A 20,927-nucleotide genomic window follows, 5' to 3' on the forward strand; every position below is an offset into this window, starting at 1 on the left:
ATATATGCCTATTTTGAAGATCAATTTTTTTAAAGTAATTTGTATTACTCTGGAACTGTTTGTGAGAAAGTACACACAAAATTTCAAAAATTGTTTTTATGATAAATAAGTACATGTACTGATTTAATTTTCTTTTATCTTACTATAAACCAAATTAAAAGAGAGAATATCAATTTCAGCATGAAGTATAACGTACGACTAAAATCAAGAGTTTTCAAAATTTTAGTAAATTAAATATTCACACCGTGATATACAAATAAAGCTAATATTAAAAAAGAAGTATTTAATAGAAAGTTCGTAACTATACAATCATGAACAGCATACACTAATCATCTGATAAATGTAGTTCAGCAAATTCGTCTTTTATCTCATCTAAAAGTTGTTTCTTATTCTTCACTTTGCTAAATTTTGCTTGCTTAAATGTATCAGTTTCAAAACACCACTTTTTGCTACTTGTCTGATATACAAAATTTTTATTCATGTCCAAAATTCGTCCGCCGGGTAATTCATAGTTGAACGTTGGAATCGTATCTGCATTTAACCAATGAGCATACAATAAGCAAGCGTTATCAGAATTTATATCTTTAAATACCATCCATCTCACTTCTGGAGTGGCATTCCTATTTGCGAATTTATCCTTCTTTAAAGCATTTTCCATCCATTTGTGACGCATGTCGATATTATCTTTAATACTCAATATGACATTCTTTGAATCGAAACAAATATACACCACTTCCCGTTTCTTTCCACAAACAGCCGACAACATATAAACCCCATAATCACTAGGAGCTAAATTATTGTCCACAACATCTGTTAATGATTTCCACGGTGTAAAATACAAATCACATATTTCACACGGCTCAAACCAGTTACATCTTTTCACTACATCAACCGATTTTGTCGACTGCGGTTTAGGCTTTTTCCACACAGCCTCTTTCTTTGGGTAACACCATTTTTGATGGAACTTCGAAAACACAAGATGTTCACTTTCTTCTAAGATATCTAACCCAGACCAAGCAGTATTAAATTTTGGAAGAACTCCATTATTATACCAGTGAGCACAGAGTGTGCAGATTTCTTTATCTCCTTTCTTAAAATTCAGCCATCGCACAAGGATGGTAGATTTTGTTGCTTTTGACTTTTTATCAGATACTGCTTCTTTGATCTCATCTATTTTAGTCATAGCTAGTTTCTGTATGTTGGTAAGATGCACGTTCAGGCTCACAATTTCTGTGATATTCTTGTTCTTTAAACCAATCACCAAAGCTCCTGGTTTTTCCGGAATTTTGTCCAAAGTTTCTTCATCAATTTCAGCCCACTTGTTGAATCTTTTATCACAGAACTCACAAGAATCAACCCAGCCTTTGCATGCATCTACAGGAACATCATCACTTCCTTTCTTCTTGGTGAATTTACTTTCCAACATTCCAGATGCACCCGCTGCAAATAAATAAATGACAAATTAATGTGGGCTTCTAAGATGCGTAACAAAAACTTTCTTTTTACTTTTAAATGAAAGGTAGTAGTTTTTTATTTATAAAAAAAACATTATATTAAAATAAAAATTATCCGTATTTAAATAATATTAAAATTTAGTTATAAACCTCAATTTCAAACTTTTATTTCAATGTAAATGATTTTTTTCAATTCAGTTTAACATATTTAATATCAGTATTCTCAATTTTTGAATGAGAGTGATTTAAAAATGAAGAAACCTAAAACAGTTCCTTCAGGATGTTCCCTTGTATTAAAAAGAGCTGCGTTAGCTGATATTTTTGCAATGAATTTTCAAATATGCTACTTAACACTTTACCGACAGCTAGCGGTTGCATACGCACGTTCGACCGGCTGCTCAGCCGCAGATTCTCCCTGGTCTGAATAACTGTCAGGACAATCTGATAAATCGTCTAAACAAAACTCTCCAGTACCATTTTTTTCGCTCATCGTGAACGGTAAATTTTTTAAAAACGATGTGAAAATGTGGGAGTTGACGAAGCAAAGCATTTAACGCAAGTGAGCAATGTACCTAAATACTACTAATAAAATGCAGATGATATAGGCAAATGGCAATTGTTTATCGCTATGGCTACCGATTGATAGGTTATTTTTAGCTAGCTCCGAGAAAAAAACGATTAATTGGTTATCGATCGGTAGGCGTTGGCGAAAAAAGCCGATTAATAGGCTATCGGTCGGTACGTGTTGGCGATAAAAAGCTGATTAATAGGCGATCGGACGGTAAAGTGTTAAATACGGAATTTTAATTATCTTCAATAATTCCAACTAACCATTTTATTGTGGATTTATTTTTCTCTCAAAACATGCCAAATTCTCAATCAAGATATAAGTAGTGTCATTTACTACAGCAGTGCATAATCTTATCGTAAGTGCGACCCATAAAAAAATTCATTTTCGCTTTTCAATAAAACAATAGGTCAAAACTATAGTTTAATACTGCATTTATTTACACAGCATTTATTTTACATTCACTGGCAATTTATCTAAGAGAGTTTAGTTTCTTTTGCCCGCTTTGTCTTTCAGAAGCAGATAAAATTCTGCTGGAGCCTCTAGAAATGCACGCAATTGATTTAGCATAAACCCTTTTAAGTATACAATAATGTATTATATAAAATAACCATTATATACATTAAAACGTATTTCACAAAAACAATCCGACTAAATTTACAAGAAAAATTTTATTGAAATTTTAAGAAAATTATAAACCACAGTTTACAAGGTATAATCTTTTCTTGTAAATACTTTTCACAATTAAAGTTCAGACCTCAAAAAGTAATATTTTCAGTTCAAATTCGAAACATCAGGTTAGGTTATTATCGACTTCTAAAACACGATTTAATCTTTTCGCCATGAATTTAATTAGTTTATTACTATACATCAGGTTACACTTTCATGGCGTTGTTTTGTTTTCGATATTTATATTACATATCCAGCCAGATGTGTCCACTGGGATTTAAATCTGCGTACTAAAAAAGAGTTTTGAATATTTCAGGCCAATTAAACAGCAAGCAGAGTCATACATTCATTGCAGTGAATTTAGGATTATTTCCTTGGTAAAATTTAGTATTATTCTGCATATTAAATTTTCTGCCGAGGATTTCAAAAGTCATTTTAAAAAATCGATATGATCGCACTTTTTCATTGTACTATCAGTCTCAAACTCAGATTGCAAGCGGGCAAAATGCACAACCTGAAATCAGCAGACAGATCGGACTTTAAACAAAATTAAAGTGAATTTATATGGTGTTCGCCGATAACATCGCGGCAAAATCATAGCGGGCGAAAACGTCGCAGAGAAAACAACGCAAGACGAAAACGTCGTGCTACAAAACATCGTGGGAGAAAACATCACAAGAGAAAACATCGCAGTTCTAAAACATCGTGGTACAAAATATCGTCGTCGAAAATAAAGCGGTTCAAAAACTTCGCAGTTTAAAAACATCGTCGTCGAAAATATCGCGGCAAAAAATAATGTATCAACAAATCATCGCAGGACGATAACATCGCAGACCTGCTTTTTTCAGGCTTTAATAATTGTAAATGGATATTCCCATAATGATTTGTGAGCACGAGATGGAAAGAAAGATAATTTTTACTTTCATATTTTTTATTAACTAATCAATTCTTGCTAAAAAAGTAAGAAGGAAACTTAATACTTAAGAATAAACTGAAGCAGAAGAAGAAATAATTTTCATTAAGAGTATTAGATTGACAAAAGTGCAGAAAATAATCTCATAATTAGCAATTTTTTATAGATAAGTTCATGCAGTTACGTAGCTTCCTTTTTCTAAACATTTTTAGATTATACTTTTAATGAAAAATTACCAGTACAAACTTTATAAAAAATGATTTATTAATGACCTTTGTTAGTTAACTATGTCAGTTTAAAATTATATTAAGTGCTATAAGTTGCCTTAATTTTCTATGCTTAAATTTCCTTCTTACTTTTTCAGCAAAAATTTATTAGTTAATAAAAAATATGAAAGTAAAGAATATCCTTCTTTCCATCTTGCGCTCACAAATCATTATGGAAATATCCATTTACAATTTTAAAGCCTGAGAAAAGCATGTCTGCGATGTTATTGTCATGCGATGATTTGTAGATACTTTATTTTTTACCACGATATTTTCGATGACGATGTTTTTAAACTGCGAAATTTTTTAACCGCTTTATTTGGACGACAATATTTTGTATCACGATGTTTTAGAACTGCGATGTTTTCTCCCACGATGTTTTGCATCACGACGCTTTCGCCTTGCGTTGTTTTCTCCGCGACGTTTTCGTCCGCGATGTTTTCGGCTGTAACCATTTATATACACTCCCTAATGTATGACTATCTCCCCTCGCGCGATTTGCGGTGCGGTGCGGTGCGGTGCGTCTAATTTTATGTGTTTGAAAATTATATTTATAAAATTTAATTAGCCTGGAACATATTCCAATTGAAAATTCTTTCAATAATATTCAGTTTTATTTTCTACAATGCTTTTTATTCTCAATACTTACTTTTCATTTCTCATATTTTTAATTTTTTATTTTCTATCTGAATTCTAATTTTATTACTTGTAAAAAATTAGTCTTAGTCACACTTCGCGATTCAAACGTATTCACAGCTAAATGTTAAATTCTCAAACTGATATTTTTTTCAAATAATTGTAACGCGTTAACGTACTAAAACAAATGTTATGAAAACTTTCCAGATTTCCAAAGAAATCTTTCTGATAAAGTCTCTGATAAAATCCATCCATCTAATGACTGGCATCACTAGACAATGTCAATTCGTGCTTGCTTCGCTATGAATTGTCGGTTCTCGTATTAAGACAGGCATAAAGTTCAGCAGTTAGGAAAAGGCTCGGAGTGACCTCTGAAGGTAGTTTGCGTGGATTTGTCTATGTTAGTAAAACGAAAACAATCACTACGTGGACAGAGCCAAATCAAAATATAGGAAAGCTCTTTCTTTGAACACACTTGAGAAAGGGGGAAATTACGTGAATATTTTTTTTAATTTCCAGAAACCGTGATTAAAAAGCTTGCGGGAAAAAAACGCGAGAAAATATGATAATTATAAAAAAGAGCATTGTATTTATACTTTTGAGTTAATTTTTTGTATCTGGCAAATTTTCAATGCCTGTTTAAAAGCAAAACATAAATAATTACCTTTCATTTAATTCCCAAAATTCACAGGGAAAAGAGTCACTTCTTCCCATCTTTTTCAATAAATTAAGGAATTCTACTCGTATTCGATGACGTCTGATCGATCAGACAGCAATACTGCAGGAAAATCAGCCATTTTGAGGATATGTCTTATTTCAATCATTCCGAAAGCGGCTTTTAAAATCCAGAGAGCAATATTCTTTGATCGGTTAGATGATAAAAATATTAATTTCTTAAAATTTCTTATACTTACTGTCATTTTGTTACGTTCCATTTCTCTCTTCGAATCATAAATTTAGTAACAAAATTTAGTATATATGCGTATAATATGGAAGCAAAGCGTAATACTCTAGCAATGAATATCGAAGTTCTTTGATAGCGGATCTTCAAAGCAATCATAAAAATAAACTCAATTTTACCCATTCTAAGCCAAATTTGGCTGTAAAAGATATTCTCTTAAAGCTTCCCCTGTCGAGAATGGACATATGATAATATATATTATTATATTTTTTACATCTTTTTTCAAAATTAGCATTACTCTGTCGATATTCTGAATCAGTGCCAAATGAAAGTTTCCTGCTCATTGTTCGCATTGCGTGGATACAGCGGGTAAATCAGCAGTCCGTAAACATTCAGAACATATTTTTAAAATACTTATTTCAGTGAATTTTCCCATCTCATTGTTATTCAATGATGAAGAATCTGTAAGTGTGTATCGCCCTTGCATTGCAAAAAAAATGGTGGAACGCTAAAAACCATTAAATTTTGAACATACGTTAGTCCTCCACCCGAACATGTACACTTCGAATTTCGAATTTTTATTAATTATTTATTCCTTTTTTTACAAATTTAATGAATTTGCGATTAACAAACCAGAGATTCAAAATAAATGTGTTGAAATTCGGCAAATATTAAGATATATATATTTCAAATCGAATCAGAAAACTAAGCGATTTCAAAGAAATTTTTGCTACTCTTAAAATCTTCAGGTATTTTTCTTTCAAATTTAATCAATATATTCGGCGATTTTAAAAAAGAGGTACTGCCAGTGCCAGAAATAAAATAGTTTAATCTTCCACACGTACGTGTTGCCACTTGGAAATGCTTATGACATTTGATTTTTCTTTCAAAACAAAGTGATTTTAAATCAATAAAGGGCAGTTCTTCATATCTTCGTTATTAATTACTAGTAAGATATTTGAAATTTACACTAGCTGCACTCATTCAGCCACGTCATTTTTTTCTGTTTTGCAATAACCACTTGAGGTGGCTGGCCGCGCAAGCAGCTAGTATAAAATAATTTAATCAACAATGAAATGAATAAAATTGCAGTTTTTTAATAGTTGTACTGACGGTAGTACACCTTAGAGCTCTGAATATACAAAATCTTGCTCTTCCCCCCTTAAAATTTAAGTCACATTTCTTACTTCCAACAAATTTAATATCAAATATCATTTCTGGTAATCAAGGTGAAGTATATTCCCACTATTTTCGAAATGCGAAGGCCAATTTTTGACGATAATTTGCGAATGCATGAGGGGGGTTAAGAAAGAGTGTTAAATATATCCTGGCTGGGCTAGATTTCATCCAAAGGACGGTTTTTAATGGGAATACCTCAGCGATGAAGTTTACGGAGTAAACCCAAAAAATAGTTACAGAAGTGAAAATAGTCATTAAAAAAAATTACATTCAAATCTGTAGCCCCCAACGAGGATAGTCATTAGCGAGGGTAACAGCCAAACCGAAGTGCTAGGTTTCTAATCACGGAAAAAGCATGTGTGTTTGTAAATGTACAGTGTTTGTGCGATATGGGGGCCACTCTAAATATGCGGCGATCCGAAAGTCCTCTCGAGAGATTAGTGGTAGGGAAAGAGGCGTCGAGACCCTCGGACCCGCCCCTCCGGGTACTTTCTTACAAAATTAGTGGCGGAACTGAGCAAAGGCGTACTGTCACCCACGCAAACTTGACCCCTTGCCACAATAAATTTCGTTGGGTTGCTTTGATATCAGAGACCTGTACTCTCGATCAATCGGAATAAGCTCAAACAATAATTCACATCTCTAGTAAAATCATTCCTCGACTTCCAATTAGACAAATCAAGTCATCAACAACATCTGAAACAGAATGGAATATTTTATAACTATTTACATTTCGCTTGTTCATTAAAATATTTAGATATATCTTAATCAGCAATGCATACTCAAATATGATATTTTCTATTGATAAATAATAAATATGACATTTTCTATTGATAAATTTAATACTAAAACCGTCACATCATGTTACACAATGTCAGCATTAAGCTAACTTGTTACCTAACACCATAACTTCCTAATCTGGAGGATAGTTAAGAACTAGAATTTGTGATTCAAGTAGAATGCAGCATCGCTCCGTAATGCAACAGAAATTATTTAAACATAAACTATTAACATAATCAGACAACATTGCAATATGGAATTGATAACCGATTTAGTTTACTTACACCAATCGTATGATTTCTTTAAATAGCCATATCTTTATCCATTCTGCTTTTCACAGAAATGGATAAATATATTCTTATCGGTTTCCTGTGCTTTTATACTAGTTCCTTGTAGAAAAAGGTTACTTTAAGGTTTTCAATGGAATTCACAGTTACAGTATGAATATTTTAATGTGCACGAAATGCAGTTTGGGAACAGCATGCTGTTCTTCATGAGTAACGTACTTCTGGAGGTGAAAAATAGAATAACTTGAAGTAGAATACCCCTCCCCCGCCAAACACCATAACCTCTTCGACTTGGCACGAACGCTAAAATCGAAACTTGCCATTATTAAAACAATCATCAATTTTAATTAAATGTTTTCGTGCTTTTTGAAGTTATATAATTTAACAAAATATTTATCAGTATGAAAAAAAAATGTAAGACTAAAGAGATGTGCTTTCAAAAAAAAGGGGATAAACTAAAAATCATTGAACAATCATTAGTATATCCTTTGATAAACTTAAAAATGTAAACAGAGATTCTTAAAAAAAATATCAACTGAAAAATTTTCTTCTCCTAATTCCTTAGAGAATTTTCCTCCCAGTTTGGTATACCGACATACAGATACACAGATTCCTCATTATAGAAGTACAGATTCTTTACTAATTAACTAAAGACAATGCGAAAGCATTTTAAGATACAAATACATTAAATATCACTGCACACTGCAATTCTTTAAAATTAGGATGAGTCATAAAAAGAAACGATAAGGATTTGTAGGTAAAAATAATAAAAAGATTCATATTTTATGTATAGTTTTTCTCTTCTTAGAAATTAGTTTATTAACATCAAGATTTACAATACAGTTCCATTATCACTTTTTAAACTTTTAAATGTAAACCTTGATACTTGCTGCTGATAAAGAAATTATATCACTTAATGGTTAAAATCCTGCCCGTTGTAAAATTCTGAAACGAAAGAGGAAGCTGTTGCTAATCTATGATTCTAAAAATCTGCGTTTCAAAATCAAGATCCAATGTATATAAAATATATTTTGCACTATTATGTCCGTTACTTTAGAACAGTGCTCCGCAACCTTTTCTCACCTGCGACGCACAAAAAATCTTTCTGGAATTTCGTGGCACACCAAAGAGTTCCGAGTTATCAAGAAAGTGCCGAAAAAATTCAAATGCTGACACACTTACAATCACACACAAAACCACACAACAGTGAAATATATAAAAACATTTAAAATAGACATTATTAAGGGAAAAAATTGCCATTGTGTATTAAATACATGATAAAAAATTGCAAAATGTCAAATACATGTATTTGATTGCGGCACACCTATATCCTACTCATGGCACACTGGTTGTGGAGCACTGCTTTAGAATAATTTTAAAGCCTTTTTTACCCCCCCCCAATCCATGCATCATAGCTATAGTAACGATGACTGCTGGGGGGCGAATCCTCTAATTTGCTAAAATCCTGAAATTCTTCCGTGCGGTGACGATATTACACATTTACAAGCATAAATGAGAAAAGAGGTCTACGGTGTAAGTGGTTAGCACGTCCAGAAGGGAAGTATAAGATTCGTGGTTAGAATTTCGGCGGGGATGCTATTTACATTCCACTCTTCTTACTCCGAAAATACTAATAGTGGCCTCTATAGTGGCGGCGAACAAAAATATAGTAAATGATAATGAATTCTGTCTTGCCTTTCCCTACGGACCCTTGAAGTGACAGAATCTGCTAAAAACAATAATGCAAACTATGTAAATGTTTGTGGACATTTTTCATCGATACAAAAATTAACCTTGTATCAATCTCGTGGTGGTATGCTAGCTGGGTGCTGCTTGGCATGTAACTGTTGTTTGTTCGTGTCGGCATTTATTAACACCAATGAGAAGTGCAGCAGAGTACAAGTTTCGTATGTCCTTGATGATGATAATGACCTTGCGATTGATCTCGGGTTTGTTATGCGACAGTTGAAAATCATAAAGCTGGTTGCAAAAGAGCTCCCGTACGACAGGTTGATTTTCGAATAGCTTTTGTAATGAGAGCATTTGATTAGCTCTCGAGATCGCTACAATCTCACAGCTATATAATCATCTGCACATCACATCGTATACTATTTACATACATATATCCGAGTGGGGCCCTATAGATATCGCTCAATATATTTATAACACTTTTATATTATTTATGTTTAATTGATTACGGCAAAGCATCGAGAATAGCTGCTTGAAGAATAGACAACTATTTTCAAAGAAAACTGGCTTGTATTCACATTACACATGAAGGAAACCAAGAGAAACCTCATGTAGAAAGGTCGTTCTTCCGGAAATGAGTTCGAGGTTTATTATTTGTGTTCACCGATTTTATCTACTTATGAGCAGGCTCCAATAAAAGTGTATTATTAAGGCGAGGAATATGCACACGCATAATAAAATAAAAAATATGAAATTAACATACAAATGGCACAAAATACTTTTACAAATGATTAGCCTATTCTTCAGTCCAACTGGAAAAGATATATGCACAAATTTATTTATTAGGCAAAAAATATAACCTCAGTTTGGGGTAGATTTTGAACAATTTGAAACCGATTGCCACTGACACATTTTTTCCCATGGTCATTAAAAACGCAATTTAATAACCATATCTATTATAAATAACTTTGTCATCATCCCATTCCATCCTTTTAACAGTTACTAAAATGCTCGGATCTCTAGAAATTCCAATTTCAAGTTATTTTCCCACCTATCAATAAAATTCGCTGTTTGATTCTTAAAGATACCATCTCTAATTTCAACTCTTGGAGAATTTATAGCATATTTTAATCTCTGAGGTTTGACATATATCGGCCAAACTATAAGAGCATTAAAAATTCGGGTCAAAGAAACATGAATCCTATACTCCAAATGAAGAAATAAACAAATCTTCGACAGATAATTATAGTTGGACACTTTATCACAATTTTGACTTAAATTCTGCGAAAATTATCCCTTAGAACTTCACTTGGCTAACTAGATCTCCTTGAAACTTGACATTTACAAAAATTTTCCTCCTTATAACATAAACTACAGTTCAGTTCTTCCTAGTGCTTTCAAAATTTATATCTTTATTTTCACATTTCATTACTATTTCTATAGAACATAGATGGCCTATGTTCGATTCCACTTCCGGAATAGCAAGTGCTTTCGATGAAAAATGGCAGTCGCTGTCCCCCCGTTTTACGAAAAACATTTCTATTCCAGAAGAAAAAGAGGCACTTGTCTGATCGCCTTCAAAACCAACAGAGTTTTTATTCAGAATCTAAGCCAAACTAAGGTGCTTTTTCTTGGGGAGGGGGGGGAGGACTGAATTTTAAACTTAATATCTTACTATATTCCATGCGTCAAGAGTCTAAATAGATAATAATCATCACTACTAACTTAGGTATCCTCTCGCTTTAATAGAACATACCCCATTTCCAATCACTTTCTAGCTTCCATTGGAGGGTGGTAGCAATTTTTTTCTCACTAGTTTGATGAGATTAAGTATTTAAATATTAAGGATAAATTTTACTCTGAAGTATGAACGATAAGTGACTAAGATATATTTAAAGATTTATTTGTAATATTTTCTTCATGGCAAGCCTTATACGACATAAACAACAGTAATATATATGTAAGATATACCATGATTACCTAACAACCTAAAATTAGCCAATCATAGCTTACAGTACTTTCTGCATGTACTTAGTATAAATACCGATCACAAAATAAACTACGTCATTCCATTCCTTTCCCTAAGTGCAGTTCCGTCATCCTCGCGACGCTTTGCTTCTCAACTGCCTACGTCATTTAAAAAAAAAAAAATGTATATAAAAATTTATCATATTTAATTATGATTGAATAAGTGTCTACCAAATTAATTGGATATGTGTGAAAATAAAGATTGGTGATTTGCCGGGTTGATCTTTACATTACGGTAACTTGGAGATTTTTTGGCGAAAATTTGGCGACCAACTCCCCTACAGCAACCCTCTATTTTTTTTTCCCCGCCGCCATTTTGTCTTCACGAAGTAAAGACATGTTTCTTTTCTTCTTATATACTGAACACTTCTTCCAACAATCTACTAGCCGAATTACACTTATGCTAGAAATTTTATCAAACAAAACTGCTTAATCATGACAAATATTCACTGCAAAATTCGAAAAAAGTGCACAATACCATACACCTTACGCGTTTTTCAAAATAACACATACACATAAACCATGTACACGCCGACTTATTTTTACTTAAAAAAACATCCCAGAATTGCACAAAAATGGCATTGCGCACACTCTTCACTATATCCATGTACACTGCTTTTTTCTCATAAATTCGAAAAATTTCACGAAAATACATGACAATTTTCTCAATCTTTAAACCCGGTAAAAAGAACATATATGAAATTACCTGATCGCGAAAAAGTATTTACCCTTTACAAATATGAACATTTCCACATATAAAATAAATAAAATATCCAAAAACTTTTACCTCTAAATCATCTATTACATTATACACGTCACCAACGAATTCATACATGAAGCATTACAAATATTTAGTATCAAATATTTAAATTATTTCCATGCACGTTTATTTCAACTTAAACGTAAACCAAATTCCTACAAGCATAAAATTCACAAAATAACTATCATTTCATTAAAATATCACTGAACCATGTACACGTCGACTTATTTTTACTTAAAAAAACATCCCAGAATTGCACAAAAATGGCATTGCGCACACTCTTCACTATATCCATGTACACTGCTTTTATCTCATAAATTAAAAAAATTTCACGAAAATACATGACAATTTTCTCAATCTTTAAACCCGGTAAAAAGAACATATATGAAATTACATGATCGCGAAAAAGTATTTACCCTTTACAAATATGAACATTTCCACATATAAAATAAATAAAATATCCAAAAACTTTTACCTCTAAATCATCTATTACATTATACACGTCACCAACGAATTCATACATGAAGCATTACAAATATTTATTATCAAATATTTAAATTATTTCCATGCACATTTATTTCAACTTAAACATACACCAAATTCCTACAAGTATAAAATTCACAAAATAACTATCATTTCATTAAAATATAATTAAATTCAAAAACACCACTTAAAATATACATGAGCACATACATTCAATTAATAAAAATTACCTTACAATCCTAATTACTTTAAACTAAATCATTGCTAATAACAATTTTCCCAATAATACCAAATTCCTTTCCACCTTACATTTCCAACAATGCATAAAAATAATTAAAAATACTAACTTACCTAATCTCCTTCAGAATCTTCATTACGTGGCGGATACACTTTTCTTCAATCTCTTTCAGAATCTTTAAAATCATACTTATCTTTCAAAGCAAGATACCACGTAAAATAAGTAACATAATAAAACATGTTTATTTCTCTCTCACACAACCTTAAAATACATTTCTTACTATCCTTTTCAATACCACTAAATACCCATTTCGAATTCACTTTACTTACGGCCATGGGATCCAAAAATTCACAAACACTATTTCACACAACACAGAATAAAGCCAAATACAAAATTCCCAGATTTTTCCCCATTAAAGAACAGTAATTCGTCCATTAAAATCACATGACATATCCCATGATCTCTTCCGATTAAAGAACCGTAATTCGTCCATTAATATCACATGACATATCCCATGATCTCTCATTTCCCCCACACAAAATAATGCGTAATCGGAACTCAGTACTGCTCACATTATTACCAAAGTCCCAGGTAGTAACCTTTATCGCCTCCAAAATGTCGCCAAACTACCAGTTACCGTAATGTAAAGATCAACCATTTGCCGAAATTCAGTTTTGTTGCCTTCATCTGTTTGCCTTAACCACCAGCCATGATGGTTATCGAAAGCTGTTAAAATTTCTAGTGTTTTCTTCCACGCATTAGGACATTACATATATATACACAAGGAACAACTGATCCAGCCGTTTCATTCTTGTTTATATACTCTAAAGAGGTTATCACATATGGCTACAGTCCTTTCTAGACGGTACTTTTCTCAGAAACAAGATTCTGGTAGCACTGATTTAAATGAAAGGATTCCTAGAAATAAGAGCCCCGCTGGAAGCGAAGTCTCGCCTAGCTACGGAAATAATGTTGCGGCTACGCGGGAGTTTTTCAAACCTCACCGAAAATGTCTTGGGTTGCGGGTAGAGACAATCAATCAGACGAAAGTTCTGCTTCTGAAGGATCACGTGATCCCAATTTGAGCGATAATCGATTACTGTTTGGCGTTCAAGTCTTTGTAGTAAGTGAGAATGATAACCTAGCTACGGGTGTTTCCCGGAATTGTGCGGGTTCTGAGAATTGTCCCTTACGACGTCAAGTCCCGTGTAGCCTAAACATAATGTGATTGGAACCTAACAGCGAATGAAACGCTTCATGTAAGAAAGGTTTCAGAATGGCACGTAACAATATTTCCAGGCGCATAGTTTAAAGTGTTCCCATAAAGTTATGTACAGTAAACAAAAATAACTAACAAAAATTTCATTAATTCGGCCAGTTAGTGCAAAAACAAAAATTCTGCTCATGTGACATTCAGTCTCAAGTTACCTAAAATTCTTCAATTTCATACTCAATAAACGAAGAAAGAGTCATTTACTTCTGTGCATTTATGAAATTGTTATTATCATATGATTATATTTTGTTTAATAATAGTTGGGGTTTTTTTTTTTTTTTTTTTTTTTTTTGTGTATGGCTAATGCAAATTATCATATCGGCTGAAATCGGCATTTACACATAAATATTACATATACTTAACAATTTATTCTTTTCGCGTACGTAAAGGTAGTAGTAACCTTGGTTACTGATGCGTATTCCCCACCCAAGATAGAGATATAATCACAGCGACTGGACATCTATCTATTTTATCTACTGATTTCAAAAAACCGTACTTTGCTCAGACATGTAAGTAATTTGTTTTAATACTATTGCAAACATATGTAGAAAAAAGATATTACTTAAACACTCAGCTTACTTACAGAATTATAAACAATTAAATGTTTCCGCATAGTTTAATCCTATGCAGACATTTAATATTTATAGGACAAATAAAACGGATCAATTTGTACATAACTGAACAAGCATAATATACAAAAAAAAAAAAAAAAAAAAAAAAAAAAATAACAAGTTTTTATAAATAAAAATCTGATAAAATACTTGAGTTCCCATTTTCCCAAAGAACTTTATTCTGTATTTTCAATATACTCTTTCATTTCTTGTTCCGAAAATCACAGTGTTTAAAAAAAAAATTGAGATAAAATTGCCAAATTTAGAATATTGCAGAAAAAGAACACAAGCTAAAGTTAATAAATGTAATGACATGCATTCTGTTGTTTAATATTTTGAGCCTATACTACTAAAATACCACGAATAATGACAAAATAAACTCGATATAAATATATAAACAAAATTAAACTGTAAAATGGCTACAAATTTAAGAATTTAGGATAATAAGCATTTTTCCAATACTTTCCGATTCCGAATGTACTGGAATATCCCCCAGTTTTTTTCTCCCTTTGATGAACTGGTCGCATTTCAGGCTTTGAATTAAAATGGATTTCAATATTACATATATTTCATAATCTACCTTTTTTCAGTTTATTTTAGAAAATAGTTCCACAACATGATTTATTATCAATATATCAATGATTATCAATAAAGAAGAATTTTCCAAAGAGTCAGTGCTCAAAAGAGATTAAATAAAATCCAGCTCTGTGTTAATAGTTTTGTGTTATTTCAATTTACATTCTGTGACAGCTAGCAAATTAGAATTTATGACCTAATAAATATTTTATTACAGTGTAAATTTTTCGACAACAAACTATATTTTCTTTGTAAATATTTAATAAAAATGTACTTTTTGTTAGTACATATTTAATAAAAAATTTACTTCTTATTAGTATTTTTTAATTTAAATAATTTAAAATTTGGTATATTTCATTTTTTAAATTTTACCTCGTTTTTGTAAACATATTTAACTTTAAAGTGCTGTAAGTCAAACAATAAACAATAAAAGAAAATATACCCAGGAAGCAAAGCAGAAAGGAGGAACTAAAAAAGAAATGAAAGAAACCAAAATATTAATCTCAAGACTATTTAGCGAATCCAGCTTTTATTTTATTCAGCCTGCATTTTATTGTAGTAAAACTTAACATTAACAACATGCCACTTCTACAAAAATTAAATAATTTCACCACTCTTACAAAAAGGAGAGTTCATCACATTTTTTTAATGTCATGATAATTTGTACACTGAATCATGACAATGTGTACATTCAATTGTATAAGTTGGTACAAAGCTTATTAATTGCAACTATTCTGAATTATAGTTGTTATTAATGCAAACCAAACAGCATTAAAAAATTTTTACCAAGTTATCGCAATTATATTCATAACAAACATAAATAATAACATAATTGTAAATATAAACAATTTTCTTCACAACAGCCAAAAAGAGAGGAATTACTGTAGCAAAAAAAATCACCCAAAAAATTTAGAATACTTTTTAAACAGAAATGATAGTACCTTACTATCAAATTTTTTCACGACATAACAAGTTATGCACTGACTCTATATGTTCTTTTTGGCGATTAAAAAAAAAATGGAAAGAGCAGAATATAGAACTTACCCATAGCTTTCTGACAGTTAACACTCAAGCTTCAACGTCGCAAAATTCGAAATCTAAATGACAAACCCTTCACCGGCGATTACTTATACTAAAAGGGAAAACATTGCACAACGTTTCTCGTTTCTGTTCTAACAACGGTTGTTATGGTTATCGTTGGTGCGCAACGTTGTGCAATAGGATGTGGTAGGTTACCAAAATAGGGCTTCTATCGCTCATCTGGCAAAATCTACCTTTTTTGATTTTAAGAAAACTATTTTTAAAAAAAAAGCTATATTATTATTATTATTATTATTATTATAGAAATAAGATCAATTTCAAGTGTGCAAATACATTCAAAATGAATTATTTTGTATGATAAATATAAATATAGTGGCTAAAACCTTATGCATTCAAACGCCTTCGATAAAACTCTTGATTATACAATATATTTTCGTATAAAGTTTTTAAAGTGTATATTCATTGCTCAGCAGTCTATTTTTATTATAAAGACCAACAAATAATGCAATTATTCAATTTATTAATTATTTACAGCAATATATTAACAGATATTTAAACAATGAAATTATTCATCTTTTACCGACAGAACATATTTTATTCTGACACGGAGCCATTTTTGATTTGATGACTTTTCCTCTAATACTAATGTCAATTTCTTTTCGTCTTTTTTTTTTCCTTTTCTTTTTCAGAAAGAGCTATATATGCACGCATCATTTTTAACAATAACATTATTTTTTTAATAATTTTTGTGTAAAATAATTATCAAAATTTTTCGCTAAACATTATATTTTTATTTAAATCCCACAAGGGGGAAATTGTGTGCCAAAATACAATTAAAATATACATACAATTATAGTACTGTAAATAAATACAATTAAAGAATTCTAATTTTTTTATTTTAGTTATTATTTTTAAACTGTTAAATTAATATACCATACCATGAAATTGGGGAAAAGGGTGATGGAAATTAAGATTACTGTTGTTTAAATGCATAAATATTTGCTAAAATTTTGCAGCCAAGTATAAATTTATAATATGAACTAAAAACATTTCATTTAAATCTTTTGTCTAAAATTATGCCACTAAAAGTAATGTAATACATTTTCCGCTGTTATTAAATTTAACGGTTATAAAACTGAGCCGCTCATTACATTCCGATTTTCAGGAACCAAAACAAACACATACTAATGATTAGAAAAACTGCCATTTATTAAACTCATCTCCCCGCTGCTTATAAAAACTCAGATTGAAAGAGATTGATACTTCAGTGCGAGAATATCTTATTGGTATCCATCAGAAATATTTGTAGTTCATCCATTTAACGTATTTTGGACTTTATCGTTCAAGTATATAGCTCTGTCGAATTATTTTAATTGTATACACTAGATGGCAGCACTTGCCGGAAATTATTTTGTCTCAATCTTAAATGTGCACTCAGGGGTTAGGGCGTTAGAGCCAGCGATTTCATGTAACATTTCTCGTTGGTTAGAGCACGTTCTATTTTGAAAACTATTTTTGTTTACGAAGACCAGTGTGTGACTGTTTCCCGGTACCTGTACCTGTGAAACACTGTTTCTAGTGTTCTTTGTTCACATTAAACTCCCAAACTTTCAATGGGTTCCCAAACATTTACACATCTCCCAGCCCCTAAATTTTGGTTTGGTTTAGTTTATTTAATTATGGTAAAACACATTAGGACTATCTGCTTAAGGGGAGGGTTACCTTCGTGGAGGACTTTCTAAGGCAAACTTTCTTTTATACACGTTACACATTGGGAAAAACCACGAAAAGGCCCATGCAGCCCGTTCTCGGGATTCGAACCTGGGACCCCTAAATTTTAAAAGAATTGCTTGAGAATAAAATCGGACTTTCTTTTTTTTTTTTTTTTTTTTTTTTTTTAAGTTTTCAATGATTTCACATCATGGTCTGCAGCAGCACCGCCCCGGTTGTGGAAATCTTCCAGCAATTACGATGGCTTCAGACTTGTGTTTCAAAAGACAGCACCACAAAGTATGCATTTTTTTGCCTCCACATCATTAGTTTTCACGAGCAATATAAATTCTAATTAAACAGTTGAAACAAATGGAATAATCTTAATTCTTATTCTTCTTACCTTGTTTCGTAAATAGATGTTGGCGCTGGGAAGGATGATTTTTTAAATCCAAAAAGCTACTAAAAATTTACACACATCATTTATTAATCATTTTAACACACACCCAGACTTAATACAGGAGACACTTAACGGAAAAACAAACATAGCAATAAATCGAAAAGAAGTTACAGTCATCTAAGTTCCTGGGCATGCGCAGATGCCCGGAGTTTAAATTGGAAATACTCCATTCTATACTGTGGGGGTTGCAACATTTCCTCCCATCTTGCAATCTGGTGTAGGAATGCAACCAAAGTCTCAATCAGATAAGTTACAAAGTCAGTCTCTGAGTTGGTTTTACTACACGTCCATATCTAGATTTTACCACGGAACATTCTGGACTGTTTTCAGCTTCAAGAGGATAAATTCTTTGGTAGGGTCTTAATAGTTTTTCGTCATTCATAGTTTTTATGCGGGCAACACGAGTATTTTGGTCTTGTCCGGGATAAAGTTTAATAAGTATTCTGCCCATAGGCCAGTTTATTCGTTTGCTGTTGTCACTTCCAATGAGAACAACTTGACCTATTCTAAGGGTTGTTGGGTGTTTGCACTTTGAGTAAGATTTCAAATGACCCAGGTATTCTATCAGAAATCTTTTCATCAGGTCTTGTTTAAGTTTCTGACGATTACGAAAATGTTTTATTAAATGACTCGAATCTAAAACATCTAATTGAGGGAGAGATCCAGTACGTATTTCTTGTAAAAATAAAGGTGGGGTTAATGGTTGTAAGTCTTCAACATCATCTGACAGATAAGTCAAGAGACGGCTATTCATTATGTATTCTGTTTCACATAAAATAGTAGCCAGTTCATCATAATGTAGTCGAGCTCGTCCCAGATGTCTTCTTAAGATTCTTTTAGTCATTCCAATTAGTCGCTCCCACCATCCGCCCCACTAGGCGGGGGCAGAAGGGATGAAAATCCACTGAATCAGCTTAACTGAAGCCAACTCCTGTATCTTTTGCCATTCTATTTGATGTAAAATATTATTAGTTCCTACAATATTTGTACCGTTATCAGAATAAACATACAAGAGTCTTCCTCTTTCCGATACAAGTCTTCGAAATGCTAAACAAAAGGTTTCTGTGCTCAGTGATTGTACTAACTCTATGTGCACTGCTCGAATCACAGCGCATGTGAAGAGGACGAACCATGCTTTTTATCTCCATTTCTTAAGTATAGTGGCCATCCTAAATCAAGTCCTGTTATTTCAAATGGAACTGCATTCTTTACACGATTTTCTGGCAAAGGAGCAGGCATAACTTCAACATTGGAAACTTCAAATCTTCTACAATTCTTGTAATATTTCAAAACTTCACGAACAGTTTTTCTACATCTTAATATCCAGTAGTTTTCTCTCAGTTCAGCCATTAACGTTTGTACACCAGCACGCTTCAATCTTCTATGATGTTCTAAGATAAGCAAATGAACAACTGGATGTTTGCTGGGCAATATTATTGCCCGTTTGAAACTGTTAGTGTCATCTCGTTGTATGAGACGTTTAGTAACACGGATTAAACAATCTTCATCAAGTTGAGGATATGGATATTTGAAAACCAGATTAGTTATTTAGCCAAAACCTTCCTGCTTTTTGCTTTTTAGTAATATCAGTTTAGCTTGTTCTATTTCTTCGACAGTCAATTCTTGATAGAACCGTTCTACCTTAGGCTTCTCGGCAGTTGCTATGAAACGTTTCATCCAGGCAAACGTTCTAACTGTCTTTGAGTAGGAAGAAAACCTATTGTAGTACCAGGGTATCTCCTTTTTAGGATTGATCACGGCCGTCTTCCTTCTCTCTTGATTTAAACTTTCTTCATCAGCTACGATTTCAAATTTGAGCCATTCCTCTGCTGGAGATTTTAACCATTCTGGCCCTTGTAACTATTTTGCTTCAATAGGGTATCTAACAGAACTTCCTCTAGACGAAATATCTGCTGGATTCAGATTTCCCTGAACATGATGCCAGTCATCAAGGGGAGACAGATCTCTTATTTCCTGTGTCGTATTGGAAACAAAAGTTGTCCAATGCTCATCTCGTTTGATCCAACTTAAGGCACTGCTAGAATCCGTCCAGTAATGTGTTTCAAGATCTGGTCTTTTTAAATCTGTCTTCACGTTAGCAGCAATCAAACATGCTAGGAGTTCCAGTCTGGGAATTGTGATTGCCTTTAGCGGAGTTATCCTATTTTTAGCTCTAACAAATTCGCAAGACACGGACTCTTCGGTTTCTATTCGGATAAAATCACAAGCTGCATAAGCATTCTTGCTGGCATCAGCAAACACGTGTAAACTACACTGCTTCTCCGGAGAAGTTCTCTTCGTCATCCATCTAGGAATAAAGATATTTTTCAGATGTGTTATTTGATTTTGCCAGTTTAAAAATTTCTTCGTGATAGCTTCAGGTAATTTTGCGTCCCATGCTATTT

General features: G+C 32.4%; 1 protein-coding gene across 3 annotated transcripts; it reads right to left on the reverse strand.

Moving 5' to 3' along the window:
• Positions 1 to 204: 204 nt before the first annotated feature.
• Positions 205 to 16,513, reverse strand: LOC146998505 (uncharacterized). 3 transcript variants are annotated; one of them, XM_085810841.1, is made up of 2 exons: positions 16,356 to 16,513; positions 205 to 1,440 (listed from the first exon to the last, which is right to left on the reverse strand). In XM_085810841.1, exons 1-2 carry the CDS (start codon positions 16,357 to 16,359, stop codon positions 326 to 328), a joined length of 1,119 nt encoding a protein of 372 aa, XP_085666967.1. In that variant the 5' UTR covers positions 16,360 to 16,513; the 3' UTR covers positions 205 to 325. The 3 variants fall into 3 exon arrangements, with proteins under 3 accessions (XP_085666967.1, XP_085666968.1, XP_085666966.1); XM_085810842.1 differs by lacking the exon at positions 16,356 to 16,513 and adding an exon at positions 12,965 to 13,154; XM_085810840.1 differs by lacking the exon at positions 16,356 to 16,513 and adding an exon at positions 1,814 to 1,847.
• Positions 16,514 to 20,927: the final 4,414 nt, after the last annotated feature.

Source organism: Stegodyphus dumicola, chromosome 2 (assembly GCF_044657685.1).
Source record: "Stegodyphus dumicola isolate Sdum_Otavi_A_Nest chromosome 2, ASM4465768v1".
In the NCBI taxonomy this organism is placed as follows: domain Eukaryota; kingdom Metazoa; phylum Arthropoda; class Arachnida; order Araneae; family Eresidae; genus Stegodyphus; species Stegodyphus dumicola.